We start from the raw sequence: 18,545 nt of genomic DNA, 5'->3' as shown, positions 1-18,545 counted from the left end.
CTGGTTTCAGAAAGAGGAGAGGGTTATTACTCTCAATATTTCCTTGTACCAAAAGATGATAGCAAGAGCCAAGTCTATTTTGGACCTTAGGTCTCTGAATGCCTTCTTGCGGCATGCCTAATTCAAAATGTTCAGGCTGACTTACGTCGTCTGTCCTTGAGCAGGGTGACTGTATGGTATGCTTGGCCCGTGGATGTGTATTTTCATATACATGTGCTGCAGTCCAACAGATGCGATCCTAGGTTCAAGGTAGGACAGGAGTATTTTTGGTTTGGTATGCTCCCCATCAGCCTCACCGGTGCACCTCAGTGTTCCCAAAAATGATTGTGGCACACCTTTGGAGGTCGAGGATACCTATTTTTCCTCTACCGTGGCAGCTAGCATTTGAAGGGGGACTTGCCACTGTGAGTCATAGTGTACCACTGGAGGAAAATACATCTTATTACGTTAGGGTTCACTATCAGCAAGCCGAAGTAACCTGATTTCATAGCAGAGGCTTCTATTCATTGGCGCGGTTATGGATATAGTGCAGTTCAAGGCCTTCCCTCTGACGCAGTGAGCCCAGGACATTGGAGTTATGATCCTAATGTTTCACCCTACATGCCGGATCTCTTTGAAAGCAGCTCCAAGGCTTACAGTGAGATGTGTAGGACGTCACCGCCTGCCTGCTCAGGGATGTTGGCATAACGGCTGTATCAACAACTATGTATTTGTGATTTGTGTCATTCTGGATATGATGCTACAGTGTCAAGCCTTGCAAAGCATTTGACTGCAGTTGTGATGTTATTCAAGAATTACTCCCCCAAATTTTTTTTTTTAAAGGCAGCTCTAAGGCTTCTTGGCTTCCTAGCCTTCCACATGGAGATGCAGCCAGATGGCACATGTGAGCTCTGCAATGGAATCTGAAGTTAAAATAGGCTCAGCATCATGCAAATCTGACAGATGCCATCCAAATCCTAAAGGACGTGGTTCATGATCTGCAGTGGTAGCTGGTTGGCCGCAGTTAGCTCAGGGTCTTCTTCTTTCCTTATGCAGAGCTGACTGTAGTGACTGATGTGTCCCTACTGGCCCAAGGTCATCTGGGTAAGGTGGAGATCCAGGACTCGTTTCTCTGACAGAAGCACAGCTGAGTATAAATCGGTTTGAGTTGCTGGCCATTTGTCTGGCTCTGAAGGCATCCTGACTTCCATCAACGGGAGGCTGGTGCAGGTTCTCATGGGCAACATATCTGCCATATGAAATTGCAACAAAAAGATTGAAATTGGCTATTGGGTCCCATGGGAATTTCTCTGGCTGCAAACCACTTGGCAGGGTCACTTAATGTCAGAGTGGAAAAGCTCAGCAGGCAACTTGTGCAGATCACTAGTGGCACCAACTTCCTGATGTGGCATGGGCATCTTCCAACAGTGGTAGAACCCTGTTTCAATATTTGGGTCAACTAGCGGTGTTGAATGTTTTGCGTGTTATAGTATTCACAAGAAAACTTGTTAAAAAGATGCTTACCAACTGGAATGGAGCACAAAACCTCTGTATGACTAACTGCCCCTGCCTCGAGTTATGAAAAGGTAAAGAACGACTGGTCTCAAGTCATACTAGTTTCTCCAGATTGGACCAGGAGAGTATAGTACTCAGAACTATTGGGTATGAGCATCTGTCCTCCAAAGAAGATACCACTTTGTGAACAACAGGGCGTGGAATCCGACCAATCCACACCTCCTTGCATAGAGATTGAGCGGTGGCAACTGACTGTATTTAAACTGGCGCCTCAAGGTTTGATTTAGTCTTTGCTACTAGTCACCCTTCTTCTAAATCCATTTATGCAGAGTGCAAATTAGTGACCTCAGGTGGCTTTTGCGAGACTGACCCTTTACAAGCAAATCTGTTGCACATCTAGTTGTTTGTTTTATCTTTGCCCAGCTAGGGCTTGTGGTGGTCCCTATTAAAGGGTATTAGTTTGTCCTTTCAGCCTGTCTGTTTACTAGGCCAACTGTCCTTATTAAAATTGTCAGTTGTGATGAGATTTATTGGCTACACTATTTGAGCCTATGCGTAGTTGCTTGCGGCATCTCCTGTCTTTGGAGATTTCTTCATTGCGATTATGTCAACTTATCACGTGAGTGAACTCGAGACACTTTAATTGCAGCAGGCATACACAACCTTTTTCCTGGCAAGGTTGATGCTGAGGGCCTGCACAGCATTCTTCCCAAAAGCTCTAACTCAGTACAATTTGGAAAGTCCATCACACTGTCAGCATGCTTTGCTCTCCCTCACCTCTTGAAAGAGGAGTAGAGTATCCGTCTGCTGGACCTGAAAAGGGCTTTGAGCACTGTGTGGCTGAGCACTTCTTTGTCATTCTCTGGAGTAAGGCTGTTCAGAGGAGGACCCTGTTGATATAGCTAGTCCTCTGTGTAGGAGAGTAGGGTCTGCAATCCTATGGTCACCCCGATTTTGCTTTTTGCTTCACTGGTTTATGACTTCCCTGGCTGTGGGCCTGCTAATCAGACCCACAGCCTAGCTATGCTCTCTCTAAAATTGACAACCATGTACCTTAGGTGCATACCCAGTTGGATACTGAGTCACCTTATCAGTCCCTGTACAGTGTACCTTAGGTACCCAGGGCATAGGTGCACCCAGGGGCTGCAGCATGTATTATGCCACCCCTGGCTGGCCATCCAAATCTGACACAACTGGCTGATCAATCAGCTGGGGCAAGGTGGTGTAATCACCCTTTGCTTTAGATATAGTATCCCTATATCTAAACCTAAAATGGACACATATCCTCCTATCAGTCACTCCTATGGCAGGCCTTATCAATCCTGAAGGCAGAGTGCTTGGCATTATGTGAGATGGTGCTCTAGCATGAGCTGAGCCTGTCTGCAGCTTTCGGAACCAAGTCCTTTAGCTGTTTCCATGATAACGCTATACCATATACTCTTAAGTGCATTATAATCCTCGCGGTTATTGCTAACTTTGGTATAGCATTATCAAAACATGTCGAGTAAGGTGTCATACGAATTGGAATACTACCCCCTCGCCAATTCTGGCGACGGGGGTAGCATTCCACCCTTCTAGAGGGACACGACATGTATGTAACTGTGAACCCCGGTTAAAGTTAACCCGAGCCTCAGCATCACAAAATGGATGCTGCCACCGAAGACACAAGTCTGACCTCCTGCTGCTGGGAGTCCTTCCAGCGAGGGAGGCTTGGACAAAGGGTTTCCTGCCTTGGGAGGTGCTAGCACCACCCAAGACAGGATTTTGTGTATTAGGTAGGACAGGGCTGAAAGGAATGAGACATGCCTGGAGCACACAAGGTGTCCCTGTGCATACACCGGTCTAAACCAGTTCCTAGGGCACTCCGGCCCCAGAGCTGGCGCAAGACCGGACAAAGGAAAGGGGGTGTAACCACCTTCCTTCCTGGTCCCACCCAGAGGAGGGACCTAGTCATAGTGCAGCCCCCTTTAGCCGGATAAAGGTAGGAGCTGGTCCCATTCCAAACTAGATTATCCTGAACAACTTTACAAAAAGAAACTCTGGACTTCGACGTTCTGCTCCACAGAAGAATGAAGAAATCTCCCTTGTGGGCAAGGAGTGTCCACCCTGCACAAGCAGGCACCATCAGCGTACAGCGGCTTCCCTTTGTCGTCTTCCTGCAAGGATCCAGACTTCAGAGCCAGACGAGACCCGGATTCCCAGACCTCTCCGACCTCTACCTACATCTGCAGCACAGCTGAGATCCGTGGGTGCGACGAGACACGTGGGACCGGCCATCTTGAAAGAAGCAGCACTTCGCTCCAGCCCGACTTCAGAGGCATCCTCGTCCAAGTGCTTTGGGGACTGAGAAGCCCCGACCCCAAGCAGCTCCTGCACCGAAGACCAGCCCTCCAGCATCCACGAGATCTGCGTGGGGCCCTTCTGCCTGTTTGCTGCTCGACGCGTTGTCTGGTCACTTGCCGGCTGGCTAGTGGCCTCCTAGACGACTAACTGCGAAATCTTCACTGCTGGTCTGGTTGCCCCAGACTGGCCCTTGCTCCCCTCCAAACGAGGAGCACCCCGGACCCTCCTGGTCCACTCCAGACGCCGTTTCCACTCACCGCGTGGGTTGTCTTTGCCAAGGCCTGTTGACTCCGAATCAGAAGCCGACACCGCCGACAGCGAGAGCCTGCGTGGGACAGCTTGTGCCTCCATCCTGGTCGTCGAAGACACCACCTGGTCCACGTGGCTGCAGAGACAAGCGTCCACCTTCACCTGATCGCGACGACGACATCTGGTTCCACTCCTGGTTCCACTCCAGTCACTGGCTAGTGACTTTGAACATTGTCCCCTCTGCTTTCAGGTTCTTCTCTTCACTGATCCACCCTTGGATCACGCCGGACATCTTCCTCCTGACCGCCTGCAGCATCTTTTCCTCCAGGCTCCATAGACTTCAACGCCGGAACCCGACACGACTTGGCACCTATGCACCCGCAGCCTGTGGGTGAGGTAACACGAGCATCTCGGTGCTCAAGGGTAGCTTGACTCTCCTAGTGTCCAGTTCCATAGTCGTTTTGTTCCTATCTAGTCAGGGACGTCCATACTCACCTTTTTCTTAAACTGTACTGTCCATAGACGTTTGTATGCATCTCGCGTGTGAGTTCACACTCTGCACACGCGTTCCGTGGGCCTCCTATTACTTACCTCAAGTTAGTATAGCGTGGTCCCAGCGATCCTACAGCCTCTGGACAGCTCCATTTCTATTATTGACTTTCACATTCCACTTACTTAGTATATGGTTTGTCGTGCCCCTAGGGCACCATTGTAAATCGGGCAACTTAAACGTACTTTTCCTAAGAGTTTGTCATGTGCTTAGCCCTCTGATCTCATAAAGAGTTCAGAGGTGTATGTTAGTTAATAAATACTTGTTTATTTTCATAACAACCTGTGTGGTGTCCTTTCACTTGGTATTCAAGGGGTTATATGTGGTAAAACAGCTGGCTTCACATGCCAATAGAGTTTAGCCTAAGACTGCTTTGTCCATGCTACCCTTAGGATAGCTGGTCTATAAGGTTGACTTACAACCAATCACCATAAGGGTTGTTTGGACTGATACAAGGTGATCACTAGAACTAGTGAGCATCATATATCAGGCCAACTTCTCACACTCTGCATTAAGAAGTGCTACACACTGGGCAAGAGGCAGCACCTCAAGGTCTTAGAGCATATTCTACCAGGGCTAAGGCTGTGTGGGCATCAGTGCATACGTTCATGAAGCACTACTACCTTGACAACAAGACCCGCTTGATCTTGCAGGACGTTTTGTTTGAGTCCTTTCGACACGGAGGTATTGATTTAGTATCTATTTTACGGAGAGGTCTCTGCCGTTAGAAGTATCCATCAGCATAACAAGTTAGTTAACTTTGATAATGTTTTTTCTGGTGGATACTCTGTCTAATCCCAGATTTCTTAGCACCATTCCTCCTTTCTGTTCTGTTGAATGGCCTCATCTGGAGTCTCATGAATACAAGTTGGTATTCAGCACCCTTGTAACAACACTTGTTCATGCTCAACGCCTCAAGGTGCGGAAAGGTTAAAGCAAAAAACTGACATCTGTGTGTTTTGATGGCGCTAATATGTGGCTTTGCTGCTGTCACTTCCATGGCAGTATGAAGCAAACTCAGAGCTGCACAGTGCTCCATAACAGTGCATAGGAGCTCTATGGCTGAAACGTTTGCCAGATCCATTATGGCTTCTGGAGACGATTCTAATTTGAAGAATCTGTGGTTCGATAGAACATCTGCCATAAAGAACATTACCAAGGGTGATTTACTTGTTCTTTTCGAAGAAAAGTGCTAAGATGTGGTTTTAAATGAGTACTTTTAAAAAACGAATACTTTAAAAATATGAATACCGGAACTGTTGCATCCTGTTTAAAAAGATTTATTAAACTTATTTTTTTTGTGTGTCCACGTGTAAATAAAAGAAAGAAAAATATCCTATAACTAAAATTTTGTAAGAATACTGTTATTTAGATTGCAGTTTACATTAGCAACTTTATATGTTTAGATAATAGACATTGTGTTTTTCATTTGAATTGCTTTTAAGATCATTCAAACTTGAACCTTATTGTCTAGTGAATACTCCAGTGATTATTCCGACTGGACTGCAGATGCTGGGATTAATCTGCAGCCTCCTAAGAAAATTCCCAAGCACAAAACCAAGAAAGTTAAAAGCAGCTCAGAGGATGGAGAAGAAGCAGAAAAAAGAAAGCTTAAGAAGGATAAAAAGAAAAGGGTTAAACGAAATGAGGACAAAGATGGTCAGCCAGCATCATCGAAAAAGAAGATGCCCAAAGAAGGAAAGCAGAAGGTAAGAAATGTTACATTAATTCTTACAATTTAAATTTCAGAGCAAAGTAATGGGTAGATCTAGCTGGAAATTCCTCACCTTTAGAATATCCCTAGGTGCCAGTCTGGATCGGGAAGATTTGCCGTCGTTTGGCTCTTTATTAACTCCACCTAGGCATGCTGACGTAAGTTGATTTTTTCTGTACCACTGTACGCGGATCCAGAGATAGATATTTTTGATTTTTCTCGTCAGTTGACAAGTTTTTTTTTTTTTAAACAACATTGCTCTCCAGTGAATGAGGAAACATGTCCAATATTAAAACTATGAAGTTTAAGACTTGTACAGACTGTCGCAAGCAGATGTCTGTAATAGATCCCCACAAGGTGTTTCTCTGGTGTTCGGGTTTGGGCCACAGCTTCAAGTCATTTGAGGTGCATGCTCTCATGCACCTAAAAAATCTGGGAACATGAAGCCAAGCTGTGTGTCACTGAAAACCACAGGAAGTTGTGTAGTACCAACTCCCACTCTAGGTCAAAGGCGCAGAACCATTGCTGATATCAGGGGCTGCCATGACAGGTTGTCGTCTCCTTTCAATCCAAAAAAAGCAGAAGTATCGCCTTCCACTGCTCCAACAACTTTTTGATCACAGTCTTATTAGAGTCAAGCCGTTTTTGGTGATGCAGGAGATGAATTTTCAACAGTATATGAATGACAATTTTATCTGGATCCAACAAGAGGCAAGGGGGAGAACCCTTCCCCCTGACATGGGGCTGGGTTCTCTCTTTGGCCCTTCCGTGGAAGAGACTATCTGATAGAGACATCTAGCCGCAGATTCCTTAACTTAGAATATCCCCAGGCGTCAGACTGGATCCTGAAATGTTTTCCCCAGCAGTACCTCTGCACGCCAGGGGGCAGCGTCGCCTGGCTCCGTCCTGACGTCTTTTACGAAAGTGGCGTCAAAGGAGCAATATACAACCCCCTCGGTGTGCTGACGTCAGTTTTCTTCTTTTCTGCATCCTAACGCGGATCCAGAGTTCAGCGGTTCCTCTGGACTGTTTTCAGGCCATTGCGACGCCTTTTCGCATCTGGAACAGGGTGCCAATGCCTGCGGGCTTCAAATCGTGTCCGTCCTGCTCGCAGCAGATGTCTGCGACGGATCCACACGAGATCTGTATGTGGTCCTTGGAGGAGTACCACGACTCAGTCGAGTGCGACACCTGCCAGTAGCAGAAGCCCAAGTCTCTGTGGGAATGATGGATTAAACTGTTGGCTCCGCGGATTTCCCGGTCGGAGTCCTCGTGGCATCGGCTGCCGTCTCCAGTGGAGGGTTCCCAAAGGCACAGCTCTTCTTTCCAGGCTGCGGTCTCTCCTCGGGACAGATCCCGGAGTCGATCCCATGGACTTCTTTCGCCTGCCTCAGGTAAGCACCGGAGGAAGTCACGGAGGTAGTCAACCTCGCACAAGCATGATACTAGTTGCCACCACACCCGGTCTTCACCGGATACGAGCCCTCAGGAGGTGACCCCCGCCTAGCCACTGTTTCCTGGTGTTGGGGAGACTCAGACCCAGATGGAAGCCTATTCGAGGGCTCTCCAGGACATCTTTGGGTCACCCCCCTCTCCCTGGCGCACCTTTGGGTCCCACACTGGGGGTAGGGCTCGGGTTGGGGGCTCGCCGGCGCGTTCGCCCTCGATGCCGACCGAGTGCCTTGACTCCGGTTCCGGAGTTGCTGCGTTCTCGGGACACGGCCCGGGTGGGTGTCCCACTCGGACGTCTAGCCCGTCTAGCCCTTCTGACGCGTCTTCCCACAGTTGTGCGGGGCTCCCTGCGTCGTCACTGGACACTGCTGCAGCGTGGAGTTAGTCTCCGAGTCGATTTCATTCCTCCCCCATTCTCCGGCCTTGTTGGAGGCCGAGTAGACGCCATTCCGACGTCGGGTGGTCGCGCCCTCTTCAGAGTCCATTGGCGCGGAGTCGATGCCGTGCAGACGCCGGTTCAGTCCTCGGTTGTCCCTCTGTTGGCGGATGGACCCCAGTGGCCTTCCCGCCCACATAGGTGTTCCTGTGCACCACAGAGCAGAATCCCATCGGGCACTGGCCTGGTCATTTCTCTGCAAATCCGCTGTCGTTGGGCGGACGGCTTAGCCGGCAGCCATCCCCAACGGATGACTTGCTGTCTCCACCTCGGATGGCCACGGAGGCCAGCGTTGAGTTTGCTTGGGCAGTTGGAAGGGCTATCCGTGTCTTACACATGCAGCCGCCCTCTTCTCCTTGCCTTCGGATCTCTTGTTGGATCTTCTTCACCAGAACTCGGTGGATGTGGAGCCTCTTTTGCCTTTTGGCAGGTCATTGTATGACTTGGACAGACCCTCGTCTGGTGACCACTGACGGGCTCCAGATGACCCTGCATGTTTGTCCCTTCATCCTAGGGCTCATGGGCTGGTAGTCCAGACTGCGCATCTTTCCTCTCCTCCACCGTTGCTCCCTCCTACTCAGGAGTCTAGGTGGTTGGAGTCGTGTGGCCGTAATGTTTTTGTGTCCACCAGTTCCGGCCTCCGTTCCCTCAACACGATCTGCGTGTTTGCTTGGGCTACTTCTGCCCTTTGGGACACTGCTGAGCTACTCCTTCCCTCCTTGCCGAAGGACCCTCATGCTGACCTACTCCAGCTGGTTTGGAATGGCTGCGACATGGCGCAGTTTACCATCCAGTCGGCCATGGATACCACTAACTCAGTGGGTTGTGTTATGGCCAGCTTAGTTGCCCTGCGTCGACATGCTTGGCTACGCGACAGCAGTTTCCCCAAAAATGTTCGGGAGCGACTCAGAGATCCGCCTTTTGATGGGGCCCATTTGTTTGACGACCATGCCAAATTAGCAGTACAGCGTCTCTTTTCAGGATTTAGTTGACTTCCTAGGTTTTAGTCCACAGTGGTGGATCTATATGTTCGAGGCATATGGGCTGCAGATGGTACATTATGAATAGATCGCCATCTGGTGTTGGGCTTGGATGATTGCACTTGTTTTTCTCTGGAGAAGTCTTTTGTTGTCACAAGACTGGTGACTCCTCCTTTGGGTGCTAGTGCGCATGGGCATCGGCTCCATCCTTAGATTGTTTTTTTCCGCCATCGGGTTCGGATGAGGATCGAAGCGCTCCGGATCGACTTCGAGAAAAAGTGATATTTCGGCGCGTATTCCCTTTCCAATTCGACGGTATTGTTATCGAACGCGATTACATTTCCATTCTGACGGGTTTCGACTCCAACAATAAACATTTTCTTCTACATCGACGAGACCGGGAGGCCTTTCTCTACGTAGTCCAGCCCGGAGTCCATGGAAAGGACTCCATTTAAGAGATGTCCAACGTGTGGTGCTAAGTTCCCACACAAGGACCTACACGAGGTGTGCAACCTCTGCCTATCGCCTGAACACGAATCCAGGGACTGCGAAGCCTGCGCAGCATTCTCCTCCAAGTCGACGATTAGAAACCGCCGAGCCCGAAGACACGAGGTTTCGAGAATGCAGTCGGAGGCAATCCCGGAGCCGTTCGAGGCCCAGCACCTCGAAGAAGAAGAGGAACATGAAGACGAGTCGGGGTCGGGAGTGGACGAGTCTGATGTCGAAGAAATCGACGCTCAACCACCCGTGAGTGACGACGTCCCCTTACCAAAAAATCGACCCCGTGTGGTATCGACCCCGCCTTCGAGCCCGGTCAGACTACCGAAGAAACTTTCCGACGACCCGCCTTCGGGCCCGGCAACGAAACAGAAACAGAAACTCTCGGCCTCCCACCATGTCGGATCCGAGAAAAGGTCGACATCGACATAGATACCGAAGCTCCATACAAAGGAAAGCTCGGCATCAAAACATTCCATGTCGAAACCGAAACATGCTTCGACGTCGAAGACTTACTCGACATCACTGTTTTTCTGTTTCTGTCTTTGGGTCCAAGAGGTTTGTCCCACAACGATTGTATGGCTGTTCAGCCAGAGGCTTTTTTCCTTACTTTACTGCAGCTGGGCCAGCTATTTGTTTCTTTTGACCTCTGCCTTTGAGCTTGTCTCAAGATGTGTCCCTTGCTTTATACGGATGTGATGTACCCTATGTGGGGTATTCGTTTGCTATTGTGTAGCATTTCCTTTTCCAACAGTTTCAGAGGGTCCTGTGGAGCTCTCTGCTATTGCCTTCCTGCTCTAGTGGTACGTACTCTCAGTTGAGTCCCACTGACTGACGTGGTCCTCTCCTGGGGCTTCTGTATCACTGCCTATGGCTTTTCTGTGGCTTTCTCATGCGTCTGTGGACACAGTTGGCTCTGGTGTTTTGTTGAGGCTCTGCCGTTTCCGGATCACCCCAGCGGTTTTTTTTTGTCTCCCCTGCCTTGGTTATTCTTCTGCCTTCTTTCTACTCTAGGCGCCTTTTGCGGTCTCGGGCGTGGGTACGCATCCCTGTGGGTGCTCCGTTCCACTCCGGATTGGTTCTTTCTGTCATCGATTGTGACCCGTCCTATGTGTATATATTCTCATATGGGACCAGTTGAGTTCCTTGGACCGTTGTCTTGCATGCGTTTTCTTGCTGTGGCCTTCTTCCCTGGTGTTGTAAAGGCTTGGGTACACCCTGTCGGGGTTGGCCAATGAGTGGTACATTTTTACCAGAACTGACCTTTCCGTTTTGCTTTGTGTTCCTGGTCTCCCTTGGAGGGACACCGGGCTGGCATTGTCAGACATGGCTCAGGTATTCCTGGCCGCTGCAACGAGTTTCTACAGATTATCCAGATGTTCTCTGGATTCAGCCTGTCTACATCTGTTCCTTTTTCGGACTTTCTATGTCTGCATGTTACTGACTTCTTCTTCTTCTTGGTGTGATGGTCAGTATTACCGCCTGTGTCGCGGGGGTTGGTCTGACTCCCGGATCGGGGAGTTTGGGCCACCCTCTTTGTGGTTGGTCTGTTATCAGATGAAAATTCCCTTTCGGACGCCTGTCTATTCTCTAAGGGGGTCCTTCTGGTTCACCCGCCTTTGTTTGTAATTTCCTGACTTTTCCAGCTTTTCGTGTGCAGCGTTGGCACACGAGGGGGTAGGCGGGCAGAGTCTCCCTGAAGTGGATCCTGGGGATTGTTCCAGATCCCCCATTTGTTTTTATCTCTTTTCTCCTCTCTCTCGCTATTCTCGCTATTCTTGGGCATTTTCGGCTTGCCAATCGCCCTTGGTCTGTGTTCCCAGGGGTACAGTTGCTTAGTCAGCTACCTGGTGGTGTGCTGTCTTCTCGGTCGGCCCGCACATGTTGTTGTTATGCTTCATTTAGCTCTCCAATGTGTGGAGTGGTTCTCAAGGTACACCCTACCTGGTTTTGTGTGTTCTTGTCATTCACATCTATTCACCTCCTGGTAGTCCTAGTTTTGTGTTTCGCCAGGATGCCCTCTGCCCTGACATGCCCTCTGTTACCATCCCTTCCCTACACCTTTGTCTCTCTGGACTCTCGGGTCCTATACAGTTTCCCTCTTTTTGTGGAATGCAGTGACATTCTGTCATTGTGCACTGACTTTTTTGTCCTTTACAGTTTCCCTCTTTTTGTGGAAATCTCTGGCATTCTGTCATTTTGCACTTACTTTCTGGTCCTAGGACTTTGTTTCGTCCCTGTCTGGCCGACAGTGGCCTTGTGTTGTCCTCTAATGGACTGTGGTACCTTGCTCATGCTCCTTCCTGACCTTCAAGGTTTGGTGTCAGCTATGCTGGTAATGCTGAGCCTTATGGGTCTGGTGTCAGCTACATTGGCATTGTGGACCCCTCTTCTGTCAGTCAATGTTCTTGACGGTCTACTTCCTTCAGGACTGTGGTAGGGTTCAGTCGCAGGCCCTCCTCCAATGGGGTATAGCTATGGTATATATTCTAAGTTAATGAATATGCAGCTAGATGTTTGTATCAGATGAACAAGTTACTTACCTTAGGTAACGATGTATCTGGTAGAGACATAGTCTAGCAGCAGATTCCTTAACGCCCGCCCATCCTCCCCATTCTGCTAAGACCTTTCCAGGTGGGGTTTAACCACCCTGCCTCCTTTCAGGAGGCCATGGTCTTCCTAAGTAAGGGGTGCTCTAGTTCACCCACCTCAGGGGCAAAGTGTGTCTTTCTGCCTTAGGCACGTTAGCCTACCACCCTTCTCGTTTGGGTGTCTAACTTGTGTTTTTTGCTGCTACTCCATCAGGGTTTTTCCAACATGGAGTTTCTCATGTTTTCTAACCCTTCCTCCACCCTTGTCTGTCTGTCTCACCCTGTTTTTGGGGTCTCAATGTCTGTGCGGCAGACGCTTTGGTTGAGCTTCTTTTGGGCTATGCTCGGTGCATAGGTCATAGTGGGGGTGTGGTACCACTTCTATGTGGTTATTTACTTCCATGCCCACAGACTCTGTTGTACAGTTCCATCCAGTGGCTGCGTTCTGTCCTTTGATTGTCATGTCATTCATTTCCACTGCCATTGCCTCTTTATGGGGGCACAGTTCCTTATTGAAGTGGGTGCTTGTTCCCTTCCATCGGTCCCTCCAAGTGTTGGGTGCTTTTCAACATGGGATGGGTCTTATCATTTTTGCTTCAAAGGTTTTTGTTTATTTTTTGGTACACTGTTCCTATACTCTCACAGTTTTGTAGTGGCTCCGCGTTGTGGTGCTTAAAAGTTTCACTTTAGAAAACGGACGTCAGCTTTCCCAGGGGGTCTTATATGGCCCCGTTGACGTCACTTCTGTGGGCGACATCAGGATGGAGCCAAGCGACGCACCCCCCGGCTCGCAGAAGTACTACTGGGGAAAACATTTTCCGGATCCATTATGACGCCTGGGGATATTCTAAGTTAAGGAATCTGCGGCTAGACTGTGTCTCTACCAGATATATCGTTGCCAAAGGTAAGTAACTCATTCTTCAATGAGGCCCTGACTGACACCCTCATGGGCACTTGGGCTCCTCCCTGCTTATTCATACCTTTAAGCAGACTGGTGGCACAATTCTACATCCCTCTACTGCCTTTGATGCAGCAACCTATTCCTTAGACCTTGGCAGTGCAGGCATCATCTAAAAAATGAATTCCAATTATTTTCCCATCAACCCTCATTCCCCCCACCCAAGATAGTAAAAAAGAATTGAGGCATTTGGAAACAGGATATTTTTATCAGTCAACCTCATTCTTAGGTCAGTCAGTGCTGGGTAAGTTCTCCCATGCATAATGGAACATGGGGGTAGAAATCTTAGCAGCAGTATCAGAAGAATTTAGAGCCAAATGGTCCCTCGCCATTGAAGATGGCCGGAATGCACCCAATATGTCATTGGATCAGCTCTAGACTTTACCGACTGTTTAGGTCAAACTCTCGTCACTAGTGCTGTGCTCGGATCCACACACAGATGAGATCCACAGTCTTTTTGGGTGATGTTCAAGCATCACTCATGGATATGCCTTTGAGGGGTATTTCATTTTTAGTGAGAAGGCAGGTGCAAGGGCTTTAAAGACAGTAAAACCACAGCTTGCTCCTTTGGTCTTTCCACACCTTTAAGGCAGTAATCTTAACAATGTGTCTCCTTTTGAGGCATCGCTAGGATGTCGCCATTGGGTACCATAAAACCCCACCACCCAGGGTAGGGGATCCATGAGGCAACGTCCAGGCTCACAAGGACAGCAGACCTCTCTGTCCCTCAGGCAGCAGCTTCCAAGATGCTTTAGTTTGCCCTTAGTAGCACATGATCACCCTGTGAGAGCCTGAATCAGTCATTGTCGCCATAGATGACAAGCCATAACATCCAGCAAGTGCGTCCTGCAGCCAGTCCAATGGAGTTGCACCCTGTCATTCCTTTCCAACCCACTGCATCTTCAATCCACATCAGAGCGGCTTACAGGGGACCATTTGTCCTTTTTGGTGCAATATGTACCATCTCTTTTGAAGAAAGTAGCCATAGAGGGAGACCTGACCTCAGAAATCGAAAATGGGTGTTACTTCTGTTATTTCCTAATGGTGAAAAATAGGACTTAGTCTTATTTCAAAATCTTCACCCTCCCAATTTCTTCCAGCAGAAGGACCGATTCAAGAGAACACTGGCCAAGTTTCTATCTACCCTGGATCCAGGAGAATGAATTGTAGCAGAGGACGTTAAGGACGCCTATTTCCATGCACCCGGCCGGGGGGCCAACAGATGCTATATGTGCTTCAAGATGGCCATGAGCATTTCTGGCCTCAGCTATGCTCCACAAGTGTTCACAAATGTGGTGGCAGTGGTAGCAACATACTTAGAAGTCAGAAAGTCCAATCTTCCCTTACTTCGATGATTGTCGGATGAAAGCAGGCTTTCCAGGGTCAGTCATGGACCACTTAAAGAAAACTGCAAACCTCCTTACATCCCTAGGGTTCATGATGATCGTGCAGAAGTCCCAACTGACTCCTTCTCAGAGGCTCCTTTTAATTGGAGCCATATTAGATACAATGTTCCTATGGGCCTTCCCTCCTGGGCAGTTGTTCCTGAACATTCGGATGTTCCCGATATTTCAGGCTCAGTCCTTTGTCTCTGTGAGGGTATCTTTTAAGCCTCCTGCATTCTGCTCCTTGACAGTGCCAGATGGCACATGCAGACTCCGTGAGATCTGATGTCTCAGTGGTCCCTGCACCAAGGTAAACTATCAGATTCTATCCTGGTTTAGGGGGAGACTGCCAAAGATCTGCGGTGTTGCCTTCAGAATCACAGTTGAATCGGTGGCACACTACTCTCCCTATTCCACTCAAAGCTGCCGGTGTTGACAGATAAGTCAATACCAGTCTTGGAGAGATGGAAATCAGAACTCTTGTTTCATTCAGAGACCTGTCTCAATGCCATTGGGTTGATGTTGAAAGGTATTCCTGCCATTCATGAAGGAGAAGCAGGTTCAGGTTGTCATGGATATCTTGTGGCAGGGTGCAGTGCTGGGCCTTGTGCTAGAAGACCTTGTGCCTCTGGAATGGGCTGAATCTTTTTAGATTTTCCTTGATCACTCACCACCTGGTGGGATCTTCAAATGCCAAGGCATCAGGCCGTGCCTAGGGTATCACTAATGGCAGTTACATCAAGAGGTAGCGCAGGACATCATCTAGGAATGGAGAGAACCCTGGGTCAATATCTTTGCCAACGCTGGGAGCAGTCAATATTAGTACTTTTGTACACTGGAGTTCCGAAGAAGAACGGACTCCTGTGTGTTTTCCACGGGAACCTCTCCTTCCCCAAATTCTGAAGATGAATATGGACAACCGTGCATAATTCATTCCAGTGCCTCCAAATAAGGCCAGGAGAATGTTTCCCGGATCTCCTGGAATGAGCACCTGTCCTCCAATAAAATAGCACTTTTGAGAGGATCTTCTGTTGCAAGCAGTGTCTTCCACCCGGGCCTGCACAATCTACACCTCAGTGCACGGAGATTGAGCAACAGCAGTTGTCTACATTTGATCTCTCTCCCGAACTAATGGATGTCATCCTTGTGGCCAGACATTCTACTCAAAATCTGTGTACTCTGGACGCTTGGACAAATTTGTGGCCTGGTATGGCACATGTAATACTGAACCATTGGATGACAAATTGTCGAATTTCTCAGTGTTTCTTTTGTCTTTAACCATGCCCAATGCAAGTACTTGCTGGGCCAAAGGTAATCTGTTGGCCTTTTCAGCCTTTTTGCATTAACCGGACCAACCAAATCACCTGTTGTAATGCTTTTTCCTCAAAGGGTGGATACACGTTTCCTCCTAAATCCTTTATGATGCCAGTGGGGATTTATTTTGGTCCTTACGTCCCTTATGTGTAGCCATTCTGAACCATTGCAAGCTGTTCCATTTGTTTCCTGACCCTGAAAGAAAGTCTTTCTTATCTCAACCACTTTACGATTGATCTTAAAGCTTTATCATGCCAGCCACCCTGCACCCCATTTTTTTCCTGATAAACTAATGCTGAGGACTGGAGCTACCTTTCTAGTGAATGTTGGACTCCCTTTCATGTCGGACAGTCCGTCACTCTTCCAATATTTTTAATGAGGTTTAAAGCTCTTTGTGGGGTACTGCTTTCCTATCTATACTAATAGTATCAATCAGAAGTACAAGTTACTTACCTTCATTAACTCTCTTTCTCGTAGATACTCTATCTAAAAGAAGATTCCCCATCGCCCTCCCACTTCCCCATTCTGTGGAATAAACTCTCTTCCATCTCACAGTGTCCCACATTGGAGATCCGCACACTGGCATGAACAATTGGAAACTGACAGCAGCACGCTTATGTAAAGGCTATATGTGGCTCCATCTGTCACTTCCAGGGAGGAGCAGGATTGCTGAAGAACTGCTTAACACAATCTGATATACAGAAAAATCAGCCTGAGCCAGACTGGTGTCTATGGCTATTCTAAAGGTAGGAAATCTGTGGTTATACAGGGTATCGACCATAGAGAGTGTTACGGAAGGCAAGTAACTTGTTCGACATAACATGTTATATGCCTTTTCTTACGGATACTTAGTCCCACAAATGCCTCCTCATGAAATAATTCCAATCTGTTAAACCTGATGAAGGCTTCATTCTGTAGATTCCTCACATTTTAAATATCCTAGGTGCCAGACTGGTCATGGAATCTGTGTAATGGCTGTCCTGTACAGGTAAGTGGCATTGGCTCGATCTCTGCATTGGTTGCAGTATAAATATGAGGTATGTGGAGCCATGTATTGGTGTCCTCATGTCAGTTCCCTTAGTCTGCGTCCTTCAACGTTAATTCTGAGCTACTCTCCATGCATTTTTTGCAGAAAAAGAATTGTTTTTACTCCCCTTGGCAGTGCTTTCGGGATGTCTCTCCAACAAAGAAAGAAGGTTTTATGCTCTGCCATGGATAGATGTTACTTGAGTCTCTAACGAGGTTTGCTTCTGATTTGAGGCTGAAGCAAGACTCTGTTATGTGAGAAATGCAGTTTCAGGGACACTGAGACTATAAAGAAGCAGCAGTATTCAAAATAGGTTATAGTGTGCTTTGAGCTGGTGCTGACCCACTCAGTTGAGGTCAAGTTTGAAGTTGTTTGTCTCCCTCTTCGAAGACTTCAATGGAGAAGAAGAGAAATTTTGAGGATAGGGTATGACTTCACACTCAGATGTCTGCCTCAGTCATGAGGTAGGTGTCCTCATCATTCTCTACCTCATGTTGAGTGCTCCTCAGAACCGGACCTTGTGGACATTACTCCACCTGAGAACTCATTTGTCGCCAACACTTCCTCCTGTCTCTGGTACCTTGCCACTTTTACACGGATTTCCCTGCCAGTCTAGTTCTGCTTGGCATACCGAAATGCTACTGTACTAGACATTTCTCCAGAAACGTATGCTGTAGCACCATATGAGCCTTGCATCGTTCTGGGGCATTCCTTTAAAAAGCAGCAGAGATGCTAGAGAAACCAATCTCAACAATGGAGGCAAAATCTTAACATTTTGACAGAAATGTTGCAGGCAGCTTCAGCTGCATCCTAACCACTGCTTCCATTGAATGAGTCCTTACTGCAAGCAATTAAGGCAGGTTGGGATAAGCCGTCTTTTGCCTCCAGCAGTCAGCATACTGGCTTCCCATTGCCACTGACTTAATCCAGACTACCTTCACACTCTGTGCAAAGCAAACTTCAAGGCCTTTCTATCTGGGTCTCCTGTCCAAAACATTGAAGGCAATCGAACGGAAGAGGTTTTCAGCTAAAAGTGGGGCTCTGTGATCCTTGTACACAAGTGCCTACTAGCCAGGTACAACCACACTTTGTGGGAAATGGCAACCATGGTGCTCCCATGTTCCTCATAGGGAAGTTTATTACATTTAAAGATTTGCCCCTCCAACCCATCCAACCATAGACATGGAGAGGTTGCATCAGCTCGACCCTAATTGCAGTCCGCTTCTACATTGATCATATGTGAATTTGTATCTGATATTCAGCTCTTCATTAGATTGTAGAAAATAAGAATGGCAAGAAGGTTCAGAAGAGCACTCTGTCACAATGTGTTGTCTGCGTTAAAATCTCTTATGCGTCTGTAAAACATCTGCCCAGCCAGGAGATTTCTTGAACATATATTTGTCATGTGGTAAAAGGGGCTTCCCTTCACACGTGTGCAAAACATCATTGCCTGGTTTTAGAAGTGTGAAGAAATGGCCATTTTTCTTGTTCTATGCTGCTGGATCTTCTAGGCTGACCACTCCTTCAGACCCACCACCTGAGAGGAGGATACTG

At 48.0% G+C, this 18,545-nt stretch overlaps 1 protein-coding gene across 2 annotated transcripts in view; it reads left to right on the top strand.

Moving 5' to 3' along the window:
- The window catches only part of PHIP (PHIP subunit of CUL4-Ring ligase complex), a 2,330,659-nt gene that overhangs the window by 1,152,711 nt on the left and 1,159,403 nt on the right, over positions 1 to 18,545 (top strand). For both annotated transcript variants that reach the window (XM_086926531.1, XM_086926532.1), the window contains exon 23: positions 6,111 to 6,345. In XM_086926531.1, the coding sequence (XP_086782657.1) occupies positions 6,111 to 6,345 (235 nt within the window). The remainder of the gene's footprint in view (positions 1 to 6,110; positions 6,346 to 18,545) is intronic.

Source organism: Lissotriton vulgaris, chromosome 6 (assembly GCF_964263255.1).
Source record: "Lissotriton vulgaris chromosome 6, aLisVul1.2, whole genome shotgun sequence".
NCBI lineage: Eukaryota > Metazoa > Chordata > Amphibia > Caudata > Salamandridae > Lissotriton > Lissotriton vulgaris.
Note: the sequence above shows the minus strand (reverse complement) of the source record. Positions and strands in the feature narration are given on the sequence as shown.